The 18,294-nt window shown below is 48.3% G+C and overlaps 1 protein-coding gene across 3 annotated transcripts in view; it reads right to left on the reverse strand.

Annotated features, from left to right (window-relative positions):
- The window catches only part of Sorl1 (sortilin related receptor 1), a 162,746-nt gene that overhangs the window by 50,493 nt on the left and 93,959 nt on the right, over window positions 1-18,294 (reverse strand). For 2 of the 3 annotated variants that reach the window (NM_053519.1, XM_039081046.2), the window contains 7 exon segments: window positions 291-410; window positions 5,171-5,293; window positions 8,969-9,082; window positions 10,980-11,153; window positions 15,490-15,628; window positions 16,233-16,479; window positions 18,085-18,176. In NM_053519.1, the coding sequence (NP_445971.1) occupies window positions 291-410; window positions 5,171-5,293; window positions 8,969-9,082; window positions 10,980-11,153; window positions 15,490-15,628; window positions 16,233-16,479; window positions 18,085-18,176 (1,009 nt within the window). 3 annotated transcript variants of the gene reach the window in all.

The raw sequence follows: 18,294 nt of genomic DNA on the forward strand, positions 1-18,294 counted from the left end.
ACATGCAGGCGAAACGCCAATACACATAAAATAAAAATAAATATTAAAAAAAGACATGGTTCCTAGATCCACAGTCAGTCTTTGTGAAAGATTCCTTGCTAACTGGTCCCAGAGAATTAAGACGATAGATTCCCCCAGAACCCTGTGGAGCTCTGCTCATAGCTCCTACCTCGTAAGCTCCAAGGACAGCCAAGCTGGCTGTTTCTGACACGAATTCTCAGCATCTAGTTTTTATGCTCACTAGCACACCGCTACGTGAGCAGTGTTCACGAGGCCTAGGAAGTACTGACCGGTGCAGTTGGCTTCATCAGACCAGTCCCGACAGTCGTTGTCTCCGTCGCACACCCAGGAGGACCGGATGCACATCCCAGAGCTACAGTTGAACTCGTCGCTGCGACACTGGTGCATCTCTGTGGGGAGAAAGCACAGCGGGGACTGGAGGTGGGGGGCAAGGCACACTCTGAATTCTGCCCCTCACACCTCAGAAGTCAGAAGTGGACACGCGCCACCGATTGCTCAGACAGGGGAGACACAGAGACCTTCGCCAGGAGCGCGTCCATCCTGGACCATCCACAGACATGGTGGAAAGAAAGGCCTCAAACCAAGGATAGAAGGTCACCTACAACAGTTCCCACCATGCACGTCGCAAATGGGTTCTAGATAGGCTAAGATATCGACCCATGGAGACTCTGAGAGAAAAAGAAAAATGACCTCTCCCATTTATCATGACATTCTCTGTGTACTCCACAAACACTCTTGCACCTGGGATGGCAATGAGACTGAAGTTAGGTTACAATCATGAGAGAGACCAGAGAGCAGAAGTTTCGAGAAGCCGAGACCCTAGAGACGAAGCCCATTGCTGAGGGAGAGCTGTGGGCTGCTCACTGGAAGAAGCTCTCCTCAGGGAAAGTGGCTGTAGTGCTGAGACTGCTGAGGGAGGAGCTAGAGATCAGGACTTCCCTCTGGGATGCCCATGGCTTTGCTTTCCAGAAGGAACAGTTCCTGGGGCCAATGATGCGGCGCAGCTTGGCCAAAGGAAGCAAGGATTCCCCGTGATACCTTTTTTAGGTCCTGAGGAATCGAAAAACCCCACTGAGGTCTGAACATGCCCCGACCCCAAACCCCCACAAGGAATGCATCATGGATGCAGCAGAACAAGAGACGGGACCTTTAGAAGGTGGCTAAGAGTGGGAGCCACGACCTCACTGAGGGAGAAGGTGGGCTCTCCTCACCTCTGCCTCCTGGGGACACAGAGAAGGTACCGTATGATAGGCTAGCCCCTCGGGAGATAGCAAACCTGAAACTAGAAACGAGTTAATCTAGAAACTCCCAGACTTCAAGATGAGGAGGAGTTAAGCTCTGTTTATAAATCATACGGTCTAAGTTTTATTTTATTTTTTTTTAACAGAAGCCTGAAAGGACCAAGACGCAGAATGTCTAAGTGGAATTGTCTTGAGTCTCAAAACTACAGGAGGAGTGGAGGAGGTGGCTGGCTCTGTGCAGCAGATGAAGGCCACGTAAACCCGACACCCTTCATTACATCCTCAGAACCCATGTGTGGTTTGAATATGCTCGGCCCAGAGAATAGCACTATGAGGAGCTGAGGCCTGGTTAGAGGAAGAGTGTCACTGTGAGGGGGGACTCGCTGCCTGGAGGCCTCTGGATCGAGGTGCAGCACTTTCGGCTCCTCCAGCCCCATGTTTGCCTGCGCACTGCCTTGCTTTCCACCTAGATGAAAGTGAACCTCTGAACCTATGCGCTAGTCCCAACTAAACGTCGTCCTTTATAAGAGCTGCCTTGGTCACAGCAATGGAAACCCTAAGAGACTATGTAAAAGTGGAGGGAGAGAACTCATAAAGTTGTCCTCTGACCTCCACATGTGTGCTGCGCGTATACACACACACACACACACACACACTATACATATATATATATATATATATATATCACTATTAGAATAATTTGAAAGATGAACGCAAACAAGAATAGCCAAGCATGGGACCCAGGACAGCTGTCAAAAGTTGAGGATCCAGCTATACTACTCTTGGGCATATACCCAAAAGATGCCCCAACATATAAAAGAGACACGTGCTCCACTATGTTCATCGCAGCCTTATTTATAATAGCCAGAAACTGGAAAGAACCCAGATGCCCTTCAACAGAGGAATGGATACAGAAAATGTGCTACATCTACACAATGGAATATTACTCAGCTATCAAAAACAATGACTTTATGAAATTCATAGGCAAATGGTTGGAACTGGAAAATATCATCCTGAGTGAGGTAACCCAATCACAGAAAAACACACATGGTATGCACTCATTGATAAGTGGCTATTAGCCCAAATGCTTGAATTACCCTAGATGCCTAGAACAAATGAAACTCAAGACGGATGATCAAAATGTGAATGCTTCACTCCTTCTTTAAAAGGGGAACAAGAATACCCTTGGCAGGGAATAGAGAGGCAAAGATTAAAACAGATACAGAAGGAACACCCATTCAGAGCCTGCCCCACATGTGGCCCATACATATACAGCCATCCAATTAGACAAGATGGATGAAGCAAAGAAGTGCAGGCCTACAGGAGCCGGATGTAGATCTCTCCTGAGAGACACAGCCAGAATACAGCAAACACAGAGGCGAATGCCAGCAGCAAACCACTGAACTGAGAATAGGACCTGGTGCTCTTACTAGGATATTCATTGATACCTATGAGGTCAGAGTCCAGGGTCAGTCCATGTATAGTCTATCAGAGAAAGAACTGGAAGAGCTTGAAGGGGCTCGAGACCCCATATGTACAACAATGCCAACCAACCAGAGTTTCCAGGGACTAAGTCACTACCTAAAGACTATACATGGACTGACCCTGGACTCTGACCTCATAGGTAGCAATGAATATCCTAGTAAGAGCACCAGTGGAAGGGGAAGCCCTGGGTCCTGCTAAGACTGAACCCCCAGTGAACTAGATTGTTTGGGGGAGGGCAGCAATGGGGGGAGGATGGGGAGGGGAACACCCATAACGAAGGGGAGGGGGAGGGGGATGTTTGCCCGGAAACCGGGAAAGGGAATAACACTCGAAATGTATATAAGAAATACTCAAGTTAATAAAAAAAAAAAGTTGCTTTCCTCAAAGACCTGTTGATAGCCGAGGGGGTGAATGAGGCATTCATGAAGAGTCTGAGGCTTAAGAAGCAGAGCAGCATCAGAGAATTGCACTAAGTAGGATCTTGTGATGGTTTCAGGACCGACGAGCAAGAATGAGCCATGAAGCATAAATGGGGAGGGAGAACGGGGGTGGTGAGCTCAACTGGTGCCCGGACAGGGAGCTAGGCAAGCACGGGGACTTGGAACCATGTGACGTTACATTTCTTCTAGGAAAAGGTTCATTTCTACCGTGCCCACACACTTCACCCTCTGAATTCTGGGGCAGAAAGACTGATGGAAAGAGTTGTAGAACCCAAGGTCATTTTGACAGCATTTGATGTAAGAATATTATGGAACAAAAAAATAAAACATAAAACGCCATCCCCTCTCTAGCCAGGCCAAGGTACACCCTACGCAAAAGTGGCCCTAAGTGTGTTCAATAATTGGCTTGTGTTAAAATGATTTGTGAGCAGCCCCGGTTCCACTAGGTCTAGCCCCTGTGAGTCAAACCACCTGTTCACGGCAAACAAAGCCGTCCCTGTCCATGTGCACACTCATAGCTTGCCTGGCCCTGACCTTGTGGACAGAAGGGTGGGTTGGCAGGGCCTCGGCAACTCATCGCCATGTCTGGGTTGGCGTCTGCCCTCCCTTCTTACTTTCCTCCTAGCCTGATAGGTCCTCGGGGCTTGTGCACTAAAATCTCCTTCTACAGTAAGTAACAGCTTCAGACCAGAGCCTGCTCAAAACATCAGTAGGACAGTGGGATGCCCCAGCTCCCCACTCTGTCAGAAGGTGATCCTGTCGTGTTGGATAATCCCACTGAGGAGATCATTAAGGAGGATCCCAGTCAAAGACAGGAGCCGCCACTAGTCCCGGTGGTGTTGGCAACACATTAGAATTCCAAGTACAAAACCCTCCATTTGGAGAGCTGGTGCTACATCAGTGCTGTCTGCCAGCTCCCAACAGAGGTAATGACTTCAGACTGGTTTAGAGGGAACAACACATCTGTGAAGCTGGTCACAGACATGCATCTGTAGTCCCAGCACGCAGGAAACTGAGGCAGGAAGATCTGGAGTGCCAAGCCACCCTAGGCTACATAGAGAACTTGTCTCCAAAAAAATGGAAATTAAAGGTGGAGAGGGCTATGTATGGTTATTAAGGATCCAATGAGTTTGAGGGGAAGCAGAGAGATGGCTCAGTGGGTGAAGTGCTTCCCATGCAAACCCAACAACCTGAGTTCGATCCCCACAACCCATGAAAAGGTGGGGGGTGAGAACTGGCTCCAGATTTGTTACACACACACACACAGATACACACAGAGACACACAAACACACACACAGACACACAAACACACAGATACACACACAGACACACACAAACACACACACAGACACACAAACACACAGATACACACAGACACACACAAACACACACACAGACACACAAACACACAGATACACACACAGACACACAGACACACAGACACAATGACACACACACAGACACACAGACACACACACACACACACAGACACACACATACACACACACACACACATCCTGAATCAGACAAATAATGGCACACAGACTCACACATACATCATGGCCACACATAATAACAATAAATAAAATGAAAACAAAAGGACTAATTGAATTCACTCAAAAGACATACATCCCTGCTTTCATGTCTCATGTATAGACTGTCTAAAAGAAAAAACAGGACCCATTTTTCAGATTGGAAAACAAAGGCTGAACAAGAATAAATGATGGAGGTGGGGTCTAGATGCCATCTCCTGACCTTTAGCTAAAGACCAGTTTTTCCAGAGTAATTGAGTGCACAGGAAAGACATACAAGTGGCTCTACTAAAACAGCAGAGGAGAGAAGTGACAGGCCCTCGAAATGAGGGTAGAGGTGGGCATGGAGGTGGGAGTCCCAAATTGTCCTTCAGAAATTCCTGACTGCAGCCCACCCAATCTACTAGCACAGCCCCGAGAGTAGCATGAAGCCCAGCAGCATCCCCTTACCACAGTGACTCTCATCACTGTTATCTCCACAGTCATCTTCAAGGTCACACTTATAGGAGAGTGGAATACAAGTCCCCGACTCCTGGCACCGGAACTGAGTGTCTGCATCACAGATGGTCGTGGCTACAATGGGAAAGAAGGGACACAGTGACACATTTGTTACATTCAGTTCATCCTCTGTCCCCCTACAAGCCTCCCCACCAGAATAGCAGTTAAAACTAGAGTTAGACTTTAATTGTAACATTAACTACACCCCGACTTCACGCAGAAACAAATCACGCCGGAACTGAAACTCCCATCCAACCTAGGTAAGGGCGTGTGTTTTCCAGGGCCAGATGTAGACAGAAATGGGGCTCAGAGCGTGAGACACTGCTGTCTGGCTGAGAGAGGAAGTGCAGGGCTGAAGTAGCCCCTAAAATCCTTCCAGATATCCAAGTTCTCTTCCCAAGCAAGCAACAGAAACTCAGTTGTCCTAGAGGAATGGCCGGTCCCCTACCGGCAGCTGGCACACATTGTATGGGTGAAAGGAACGCATACCCAGAATCCTACAGCAGAAATGAGTGTTGAACCGGCACTCATAAGGGCTGGGGTTTAAATCCTCACACTCACCCTCCCTAAGCTACCATCTCTTCTGTCGTAAGCTGAAGGTAAAGCAACTGCCGGGATCAGTCAGGACTCACTCTCCCATCTACAGTTTATGGGGCCTTATCTTTTGCAACCCCCTTCCCTCTAATATGACAGAGGTGACTGCCACCCAGTGCATTACTATGGGTACAGAAGAGTTCAGTGTTAGGTCCACACCCTACCAAGCAGACTGTAGAGGTAATGGACTCCTAACGGTGTCTCTTTTCCCTCGGCGTGCCTCAACATCATAAGGATGGGTCTGAAAATTAATTAACTCGCTCTCCTAAACAGAAATGTCCTGGTTTATCCAGAAACCCTGAGGCCCAGGGGAAAGGCACTCAGGAGAAATGAGGGAAGGAAGACTGTTCTCCAAGCTGCCGGGGAGTTGACACAGAGCGAGGCAGCACCCTGGAACAGAGGGTGGAGGTTCATAGTACAACAAAACGCCAAATGGCAACATTGTTGCTAGATGTCCCAGCAGCCCTTATTTGAGGTTCCATTTCTTTTCTGTAATTGAGCTCCTGGTAGGAGGCAGGGAATGAATACAAATGACAAGAAGGCAGGGGATTCAGTGAAAACCTGAGTGTTTGGCACCCACCCAGGTGGAGGAGTCTGTTTAACAGGCAGGAAAATGACTGACAACATCCCTCCCAAGTCGCCTGCAAGCCCCCTTTTCTTTTCTCCTGCAGCTGACAGGGTGCCTCAGCAGTCACCCCATGCCACCGCACCCCGCCATACCTGCCCTGTTCTGCAGCCTGGCCTTCGGACAAAGCTTTGCTCACCATCTGGATAAGCAGACAGGCGTGTCACTCCTTGATAAGGAGAGGCCCGTGAGAGACAGATCTGGCCCCTCGGTTTGGTTCCCAGGGGAGAGGTTTCAAATCCCCATCACTCTTGATCACTTCACCCTGTCACATCCAACATGTGGATGCTTAAGCCAGTGAGTTCAGACATGTGAGAGAGAGAGGGGAACAAAGGTTGTCTAAGGGCAAGCGGGGGTGGGGAGTGCCATCGACCTCAGCTGACAGACACCAAACCAGGAGGACAGAGCCAGCCTGGTATTTCACCCACTGTAGGGGTTCACACTATGCAGAAATCCATAAGACCAGTCATAGGGCTAGGGCTGTGGGAGGCCAGTGCTGAGGTCAGTAGCCACCTGCACAAACACAGAGGTCATGATTTCTGTGCGCATACAGAGCTGTTAGGAGGCCTGAGCCCCGGGCACGGGAATACTAGCCTACTTTTCTTCTGCTAAGCCTAATGTCTGAGCTATTTCCTACAGCCCTATATGGAAATAATTCTCTTCCATCATCTCCTTTATGTAATTAATAGCATTTATTAATGTTTTAAAAGAGTGTTGCCCATCCCATGACATCACACCTTCCTACAACAACACAGATAAATGGGAAAGGCCTATTAAAAAAATAAGGACAACCAGAGGCTTAAGGCTTCCCCAATCTGCCACTCAGACACCCCTTTGCACCATGACAACATGGCCCACAGAATCAGTTAGCCAGTTCTCATAAGGGCTTGTAGAGACAGAGGTGACAATCAGAGAGTGGGTCCACTGCATACGCGATAGTTATATAGCTGGGTGTTTTGTGGGATTCCTAACAACGGAAGCAGGAGCTGTCTCTGACTCTTTTTTTTTTCTTTTTGGTTCTTTTTTTCGGAGCTGGGGACCGAACCCAGGGCCTTGCGCTTCCTAGGTAAGCGCTCTACCACTGAGCTAAATCCCCAGCCCCAGTCTCTGACTCTTTTTCCTGCTTTTGGGACCCTTTTCCCCCTAGTGGGTTGCCTCAGCCAGCCTTACATGAGGGTGTGTGTCTCAAGGGAAAATGGAAGTGTATAAAGACTCGTACAAAACTTCCAACAAGTCAGAGAGGGCAGGGAAGGGCATTGCAAGGCCCAGGTGAACCCATGAGTCACGTTAGACGCAAACTGATAAGCTTGCTATACAGTTGCTACCCATGTTAAAGCACTGTGGGGGCCCAGCATGTGCTCCATAGAAGACCTACACACAACTGCCAGGGTCCGCAGGCTTCCTCATCAACCCGTTTTATAGTTCTAATGGTGAGAGAGCCTCTGGGTAGCCAGGGGTAACCAATTTGAAAGACAGGCCTGCCGTGGTCTCTGGGTTCCGGGCTTGCAGTCAGGTTCTCTCTCATCCAGTTCATTCTGCCCACTATTTATCCTCCCAAAGGTCAGTCCTTACCATAGCACCTGGGTGGTTCCCATCTGCTATTCCAATAACACCCACAAAACTTCTGGCCTGGGTTATGCATCGTATCCTACCTGCCCTATCATCTACAGGAGTGGGAGCACGTGGCTCCCTTGTCCATCACGCTACCTCTGCTCAGTGCTCCCACGCTCCTCAGACACCCTCATTTGTGCATCCGGGAGCTGACCGGAGTGACTTACCCAAATAATACAGCTACCCATCATGACACCCTGCACTCTACTGTACTGTCCACTGGCTTCTCAGACACAAACTTCCCTCCCAGAAAAAAGCCCAAGACAGAGGGGCTAAATAAACATCAGTGAGCATATGTCTTTATAGAGAGATCTCGAAACCATTAAAACCAAAGCTGGGAAAGGAGAGCTAAGGTTAAGTAGCTGTCTGTCAAAACGAGTCTGTAAAATGGAGTTGGCCCTTAGAAACTATTCAATGCCAAGATCACTTGGACACGACATACCTACCAACAACTCTCACATTCTAGGCCCTGTGGCACCACCGACCAGTTATAAGAATCTCCCTTCAGACTGGCGTGCACCTACATCAGTTAACAGAAGCAGTACAGGAGGTGACACCTGTTGCATGGCTTTGAAATGTCCCAGGGTTAAATTTACAAAACAAATCATGTCATCCACCCGTGAGCTACCGGTGATGACACCCAGTAGATGACACCATGCAGATACAGTGCAGACACCAAGGTCATGACCTCATCATCCAGTCAGCTCACTTTCAAATGTTAAGTATACTTAAATTTACATAGGCAATAAATTGATGTGTAGCATATATTTACGTGTGGGTTTTCTGCCCGAATCCCATTCATTTAGATAAATACCACAGTAGTGTCCAGCCAGAACCCCCAAACTATAGGCCAGGGCCGGAAGGAGCAGTAGGCCCCTGGGCGGTGCTGCATGTCTGATATCCTACGCCTGGAGACTCACGGCAATTCCTCTCGTCACTCATATCGCCACAGTCGTTGTCGAAATCACACCACCAAATGCTGTTGATACAGTTGCCGTTGCTGCAGTGGTACTGGTTGCGAAGACAGGTGTTCTCTGAAGTGGGGGGAGGAGGGAGTTAGGGTTATTCTTACCACCTCACCACAAAACTTTCTCTTCTTTCTCAGTTTCCTTTCCTCCTCCCTCAACTGCGTTCTGCTGCAGATGGGGGGAGGGAAGGGACAAGTGAGCACACATGCACAGGAGACAGGCACACACACACACACACACACACACACACACACACACACCCCTCCCGGGCCTCTTTCTTCCCTCTTTAAATTAAAACTGAAGATGAGGCAGGCTGCAAGTGTTCAGAGGTGACTACTATGAAGAAAAGGAAAAGCCTGACACTGACTGGGTCTACTGGGAAATAAATCCCTCTGTCAGCAAAAATAAAATATAAATTACACACAAATAAGCCTTCAAGAGGCTGTGTCTACAGAGTATCGGATGTACCCAGGCCATACATCTACAGCTATAACACACACCTCGTTGGCTCTGTGTACTCATGGCTTCCATACTCAACATTCTGCTAACCAAACACCAGAAATATGTGTGGCGCGGGGGTGGGGGGGTATTGCGCATGGACAAACTTTGTCCTCCCTGATATCACTCCCTGAACTGTACAGTGTGACCCCTACCTATGCAGTGTTTACACTGCAGTGGTCTGGAGGTGGCTGGACATATACAGCAAGTTGGACATATGCTCTTATACAAAGGAAATGTATACAGCAGGGTACATCAAATCCTAAGCTCTTATACTAAGGACTTCAAGATCCATGGAATCTATTATCCATGGAAGCCATGGATTTGCAATTAGGAAGGGATGATTTTATGTAGTTAGACAATAGTTAGATAACAGTTATATATCCATGTATACACTAATTTAATAAACAAGCAGCTTACTAAGATTTTATGATTTTTTTTTTTTTTTTTTTTTTGGTCCTTGGCTTCTTTAAAGCAAGGACTTACAGGGGACATAAAAGTATTGTTCAGCACACTGGGCCAAGGACACCGGTGGCCTGTGTGGAAAATCAAAAACATTCCAATGGTGACTGAACCTTTTTGCCCTCTTCTTACAATTTACTGTTGACTTTCTTTCCAAATAGCTTTAAGATGCCATTCAGAGCATGAAAGGGAGCCCCCTGTTTCTGGGGACGGGACAGTCATCTTTCCTCCATTTGTATTTCTTAGGGAGGCTGGCAGAGAAAGCTTCTATTGTACACTCGCCTGCCCTGGCCTCAGACACGTGTGGCTAGCATTGCAAAGTAAATATGACCTAAAGAATAAGGAAAACACAGGAATTCAGCCATCAATCCACGTACTTGATGCCAGACCACCTTCCCTGGGCGCCCGCTGATAGGAGTATGAGGCTAGAAACTGGGGGTGGATGGGAAGGGGGTGGCCACAAGATGGGAGGTTGGGCACCTGCAGGAATGGGGAGGTGTCAAGTCAGATTCTCTCTCTCTTTTTTAAAAAAGCCATTTATTCAAATTCAAACCGGCTAAAGACAAGGCTCCTGCTGCCGTTGACTTGCTCACAGCTCCGAAGTCAAGACTTTTAGACCTTCGCCAACCCGGATCCCAAACACCTGGACCATTCCAAGCTCTGCGGTGGCAGATAGAGAGCAGTCTGTTCTGACAGAGTTTGGCCAGTTATGTTTGGAAGGCAAGCAACTCCATGCTTGCATAGAGGGATACACGGAACAGAAGGACTTTGGGCCTGAGGGAAGCTGTGTCATTACCACCAAACCAAGGGCCACAGCGATGACCTTTGTATGCACACCAGCCAGGGACTGTTGTGAAGAGCAAAAAAGCCTTACAACCTGGACTGGAACACCTCCCTGTATCTAACAGGTATCACTTCCCCCTGGGACATTCTCTAACCAAAACCTAGGAAACACTGAGATCGGAAGGGAAGGAGAAAGAGGGTGGGGTAACCAGGGATTCACCTTCTTTGACACAGGTGTTGTTCTTCCTCTCGTAGCCCTGAGGGCAGTCACACATCAGGTACCCAGAGGGGAGGACACTGCTGGCCACGCCTTCTGGACACCTGCAGCTTTTGCTGTTGTTGGCCTTAGGGAGGCACAGTAGACTGCAGGGCTGAGGAATGCAGGCATTGCTTCCTGGAGAGAAAACACAGAAGTCAGAAGCCGCAGTTAGGCTAAGATGTGCCAAGGGGCAGGCAGAGAACCACTGCGAGCCACTGAAAGTCATCTTACAGATGAGGTGGTGGGGAGCCTAGAAATCTCTGGAACATTGATAAACCTCTGTTCGGAGGCCTAAGGGCCTGATCCTCAGTGGGGGCTTCTCAGTAGCTTGTCTCCATAAGAGCGAGGGAGCTGGGCCTCTGTGGCCACAAAGATCAGAGAAGGATGGTTCAGTCCCATTTGTTTATACAGTCTAGGACCACAGCCAGCATACGGTGACACACATCATGTGCAGACTCCCCCATCTCAGCTAACGTGATCAAGATAAATCCCGACAGAGAGGCCCAGAACCCCACCTGAAATGGGATTCCAGGTTCTGTCAGGTTAACAATTAACACTAACCATCACAGCAGATGACCATTACTATTGACGGGGCCTTTGGGGTGTTAAGGTGGCATTGCAAATAAAAGTAAAATGATTGAGTGATGATATCATTTTGATGCTGAAAGGAAGAGAATAAGAGGCACTGTACATACATACATGTACACGTATACATGCATGTATATATGCATCATATATATGCATGCACAGATATGCATATATATGTACACGCACACATAAACACATGTGTGCTCAGCACTGTATATACATATGTGTGCTCACCCAGAGAGAGAAATTCATGTGATAAAACATTCAAAGAGACTGAATCTACCCTAAATGACTCAATCTACCCTAAGAGCCTCGTTGCCAGCCTGCCAGAGCCTTAGACATGAGTTTACCCTGACGCCTGTGGGAACGAGGCGCTCCTTTACCTCAGATTCCCACATCGCTCACTATAGGAATCGACGCACAGCCGCTCCCAGTGACAGAAAGCTCAAACTGTGCTGTGTGTTCAAACCACTCAGTGTTCCAAGGGAAGCAGCGCTGGCGGGCTAAGTCCCTTAAACACGTGCTGGTACAGGGTGATTTGCGCATGAACTGTGTCCATAAAATGACATGACCAGCGGTCTCACACACACAGTGGATGTCCCTAGGTGGACAAGGAGACCATGCGGGCCCTATTTAAAGAGGCTGACCCAGGCAAAGCTGCATGGCACTGCCATTATGAGAACTCATGCAGGGCAAGACCAAGTGAGCCGCCAGGTCTGAGGACACAAACTGGGCAGGGCAGAGCATCCCGGCTGCCACAACGACACAGAAGAGAAGGTGGGTGTTCTACATAAGAAAGCCCAATGGAGACGGAGGGAGAATCTACCCCAGACCCTTTACACAGGACGCCAGCCGTATATGGTATGATGCCCATTATCCCTCGTGAAGAGACAAATGCCCCTCTAGAAGACCCTAGCCTAGGACTTCCTCACAAGGCACACTAGGGACATTTTCAGTATCTAAATATTTGGCAATTGTCGAATCCATGCTGCCTCTAGTAACAGATAACCACACCCACTCTTGCAGGTGCTTGGAAGCCTGTCTTCATGGTAGGCTCTGAGGGAGAATTACAAGAACCCCAAAGTGCTTCATGCCATGGCAGCACTGAAGAGACCCATAATCTTGCAAAACGACCTCTTTAAAGGATGAAAGAGGAACTTCCTGCCGGGGAAATAGTACTGGTTCTGCCTAAGACCAGTCAGAGCGAGACCAGAAACGCCTTCACTAACAACCAAGTATCCCGACACCCTGACTGTTCATGCAAACCAATTTTTAATTACAAGCCAGCGTCCATCAAATGGCAGAACTCTAAATTGTTGTCACATCACCAAGGTATGGCTGAGAGGGGACAAAGCCCGAGAGCTGCACTGAAGTTGAAGTTTTGAAGGCAGCCTGGCCCAAACTCTTAGCAGTACGTGTATCACCAGACGAGCCACTGAACCCAGCTTTCGTGTAGACAGCGAAGACAGTGGGAGTATGGGAAGGCACATGGACCGGGGAAAGACCAATGTTGGCTACACAAGCCTGTGAAACACATTAGTGTTGTGCGGGTGACAGGGCCATACCCTAATAAACGTACCTACCATTGTTTTATGCTTGGCTGATAGAAAGTCCTACGTGTGTTGGGAATGAATAACAAAAATAACAAGTGGCCTGCACTTGAGGTTCCCTGCATGCATCCTGCACTGGGGTACCCTCTCAGGGCATTACAGAGCCAGGGAGGTTAAAGCCAACAAGCTTACGGATAAGGGCCTGAACGTCACTAGTAACATCACCATGGAAGTCTAAGACACTGCAAGCTTGCTTTCTTCACCCTGGAAAAGTCCTGTTTGGTCCTGAAGAAGGGCACCAATTAAGTGCCCCCAGGCCAAAGTGACAACCATCATGGCCGTGTCTGCCACCAGCACTTCCCCCTCAAGCCAGCACTTCCTCAGGTCTAGACACTGCCCCAACCTCCTCTTTAGAACATGAAGGGAAATCACACCTGGGCCAAGACTCTACCAAGCGTGCAGAGCACAGGGGTTCGGCCGAAAACTGCACCTCACTGCTCCCCAGGGACTGGGTGTGACTGCCCCTCGGCTGTGCTTGCGCTGCTGGCTTAAGAGGCAGCCAGGGTAGGAAGTGGGGAGCCTGAGACCAGAAGGCTCACTGAATCAGTGCTACAGAAACTGCTGGGTGCGCACACAGCGTGCCATGCGCACCCACAGCAGTGGAGCCGTGCTCTTCTGGACGAGGTGGCATCTGAGAGAACATTCTGCAGCCTGCCAAGTGGAGCAGCCAGGGTGGTGTCCTTCATCACAGGCCCAGGGAGAATGGTGCTGAGCCTGAGAAGCAGGGCCCCGTCCTCCTGTCCTCCTGTAAATTGGTTATCTCCCAAGATTAGCTGGAGCCATATAATGTCCCGTCCCACAAAAACAAAACAAAAACAACCTCAAATCACAAAGCCATTTAAAAAAAAAAAAAAAAAAAGGCTTCTCCATGTAGAGGCAGCTCTCGAACTGGCGAGAACCTTTGGGAACACTAATTCATATCTAGGATTTCATTCTTTGATCTGCAAACCATGGATCGTAATGCTAACCCCCTACCAGCTAAGAAGCCACACAAACAATGCTGACTTAGATTCGTACCCAACGTTTTGGAGTCCTTGAGGGAGTTCTCATGCTATCTTCCTTAGTTCCAAAGGGATAACAGTGGTTATCTATAAGTGTATTATTTTCCTTGTCAATTTTCTCTCCATGTGGTAAGCCAAGAACTTCGAAACGGTGCCTATCAACCCTATAGTTCAAAACAGGAAACCCCAGCAGTGTGTCCACAGAGGCAAGTCAGCAGACCCAGGAAGCCATTTAATCCCGTGGAGATAAGGAAGGTGTGCTTAAAGGGACTATTCTTCCCAGCAACGCCTTGTCTCTCTGCTAGAGAATCGGGAGTCTCCTTCAAGATAAGCAAACAGGCAGTCGAAGGAGAAAGGAAGCTCCCATAACCACAATCCCGGCCTGCAGGACCCGCTGACAGGGGGTCCTGGAATCCTGAGCCAATAGTTTTACAAGAAGACTCTTAGCCAGGTGGTGCACACCTGAAGGCCTAGTGCTCGGTGAGCTGAGGCAGGAGGATTGAGAGTTCTAGGACAACCTAGGTAACACCATGAGGGTCTGTCTCAAAAAGAAACAATAGAAACAACTAGGCATGAAGGCTCACACCTGTAATTCCAGCACTTGGAAGGCGGAGGCAGGGGGATGGCTGGCTTGGGCTCCATGGTAAGTTTCATGCTAGCCTGAGCTACAATGTGAGAATTTTCTTCTAAATAAAAGTGAATTCTGCTCATCCCTTCTCTCAACAAATAAGAGCTAAGCACCTACTAAGTGCTGGGCACTGGTAAAACATTGAGAAGAGAAAACATGACATTCATTTTCCTGAAGTTCACACATCCAATGTGGATTATGAATGAAAAAGACTGCACAAAGTGTGGCCGCAGAAGTAGGTGTGTCCAGTGGGCATTCAAGCATCTGGGCATGCAAGCATCTGGGAACCCAGCATGCACCATTCCTTGTGAATGTGCCAGAAGGGGATGAAGCACATGAATGGGCCTCCCACAGCTGTAACCAGAAGCCCACACCACCCATCGCCCAGGAGCCAAGGGCAGGAAGAGGGCGTAATCACCCACTAAGCACCAGCACTCCGGGCGGGCAGAACTCGCTGTCTTCCAGCTGTTTGTGTATCATTAGAAAAGAAATTAAGATGCCATTAGGAAGAAATTAAATAATGTGCATGTTGTCGTGACAACAGAGAGGCAAACTGCCAGATCTTGCTCTGAGTCGAGATTGCCCACACGGCAGCCCCTTTCTGGAGACCAAGACTGGGGAGAGAGAAGAGGACCCTGCCTTACCGGCGTTCTTTCCTTTGTAGAAGATCTTCATGTCCATCAGGCCGGTGAGCTGGCTCGCTAGGGTCTCCACCTGGGACCTGCTGTACTTGGAAGCTCTGAAGATACTGAGCTGCGACCAGTCGTCCCAGTAGATCTCGTTCTGAAGAGAAAACCTGCCTGTTAATCCAGCTCAGTGGTCCTCCCGGGACACTTCATGAGGACAAGGACCATTCAACCCACTGCCATGCAGGGACAAGAGATGATGACTGGATAAGAGGCCTGGTCAAAATTTCACTTAAATGAAACCTCACCGACAGGAAGAAATGGACAAGAAAAGGCTATCTAGTACTCATTTAGTGGAAGGACGGGGGGTGATTCAGTTTTGACATATGTTTCCCCACTCTAGGCAGACACATTTGCTCCCTAGGGTGAGAAGAACTGGAAGTCAGCAGGGAATGAAGCCAGGGGTGAAGATACGGAACTGCAACGACGAGGCCACAGGAGTGAAGAGCAAAGAGATTCCCTCAGAGGAAGGGACCTCAACTGTCAACCTTTTGAAAAGTGAGCAGTGAGTGGTAGATAGAAGCCTAAATCTCTCCATGAAGGGTGCAGACAAGTTAGTGCGGATTTGGAAGGCAGACGGTTTTCGAGACCTCAGACAGACTCTGCAAAAGCCCAGCAAGGCCTCAGCTCTGAGCCTAGCCACGCTCTTCCCCTTCTCTGGAAGACTGCACATGAACTATGGGAGGACAGAAAGGATGCACCTTAAAGACGGCAATGGCGTAAGGGTGTGGGAGGTTGTCAAGGATGACTGAACGCTGCTGGCCACTGAAAGTGATGCGCTCGATACAGTCCAGGTAAGCGTCCGTCCAGTAAATCCAGTGGCCGTCCACAGAGATGCCATTAGGCCACTTCACGTCCTCTGACACAAGGCGATAGGCAGCAGACCCATCCATGTTGCTCCGGTAAATTCCAGGCTTCAAGTCTCCCCAGTCAGTCCAGAACATCACCCTGGCCAATACAGAGACCACACAATCTCATCAGAATGACCCAGGACAGCCTTGGTTCTACTTCCCAGCGGTAAGTCCCCTCCCCCCCCAGAGCAATCATTATTACTATTATCTGTCATAATATTTGAGATGCATTCAGAAATGTAGTTTGAACTTGACTCAAAAATTCACCTACTGGAGTCTTCCTATAATCACGCTGTTCCAACGCCATACAAAGGAACGCATATATATGCACGTTAATCTGAATGCTAATTGGCAGAGGGAGTGATATGTAGTATTATACGACAGAATACACCTATTGCAGTGCTCCCAAAACAGGATATACAAAGTAGTTTGAAATCTGCATATTGTGTGTGTTACTTAGTTTTTGTCAACAACACGGAGTCACCTCAGAAGACTTCAATTAAGGAACTGCCTTCATCAGACCGGCCTGGAGCAAGTCTGTGGGCCACGTTCTTGACTCACAACTGAGACAGGAGGGCCCAGACCTCGGTGGGAAGTTCCACCCCACCCCGGGCAGTGGCCCTGGGCTATATGAGAAAGCGAGCTGAGTGAGCCACTGGGAGCAACTGACTAAGTGTGGCCTACATTTCCGTTCTCGCCTTGGATTGCCTCAGTGAGGGACTAAAACCCTCGAGCAAACTAAACTCCTTCCTGCCACCTCAGTTTTCATCCATGTTTTTATCCCGGCAATTAAACTGCTATTTGTGTTCTGATAAGCCACTGTCACTCAATGCGCATGTCCACTAATGCACAGGAAATCACAAATACACTCTGATTCTACCTGACAAGACATGTGTGTCCCTAAGGGGAGCCATATTTAATGATCATGATTGAACACCAGTAAAAAGACTCTGAATAATGCAAACAAAAAATTAATAGCAGCTTCTCTGTATGACTAATGTGACTGTTATGTAACAGCGATGTCATTACGTCCCTGGATGTAGGGGGATAAAGGGTGAAGAATGAGACAGGACCTTCTTTCCTTTCAAGGTCTTCTGTTCTCTTTTTGTATCTTCAACCAAGCCCATAAATTACTTTTAGAGTGTTCTTTTTAAAATAGTGTTAATTCTCAATCATAAACACACACGGAGAGAAAAGTTAACACAGTTTCTTCTTAGTAAATGTTTGCTGGAATGAAGGAGTTAAGTGAATAGCAGCCGTCCACACCCCAGGTACATATTAACTTTAAATAAGATAATTTTAATAACTCCCTGCATATGCTGGGAGTTCTGTGTGTGAAAACGGCTGATTGAATTAAATGTTTGTGAGATTCATGGAACTCAAGATAAAAAAAAAAAAAATCCTTACAATTTATCAGTGGCCTGCCCAGTTTACAAAGACTCTCTTTCATGTTACCTTTTCTGTAGAAACACGCCACAGATGTGAGACATCTGGAGACCAGAAGAGAGTTGGATGCTTCCTAATCAAGTACACACGGAGTTATCGGACCACGACAAGGAAGCTATGGCTTCAAAAGCCTCAGTCAACAGGTTATCTCCCCCACGATCACTATAAGCAGAAACTTGGCCTCCAGCTTTCGCTTTCATGAGCATCTGTTGTAGCAGCAGGCACAATGCTGGCTTCCCATAGGGAAAACACTTACCCCTCTTGGGGCACAAGGACTAGAGCCCTGGGTCGATCAAGCACAGAGGAATTGACGATTGTCAGCCGGAAGTCACCATCTGGATTAGCTACCTGACAAAACAAAGCAGGAGTCGGGGAGACGGAGAGGGATCTAAGTTCCTCCCAAAGCCCACACACCCAAAGCCCTCCATGGGCCCTGCTTACAGCACACTCTCCACACCTGCCCTTT

Source organism: Rattus norvegicus, chromosome 8 (assembly GCF_036323735.1).
Source record: "Rattus norvegicus strain BN/NHsdMcwi chromosome 8, GRCr8, whole genome shotgun sequence".
Lineage (NCBI taxonomy): Eukaryota > Metazoa > Chordata > Mammalia > Rodentia > Muridae > Rattus > Rattus norvegicus.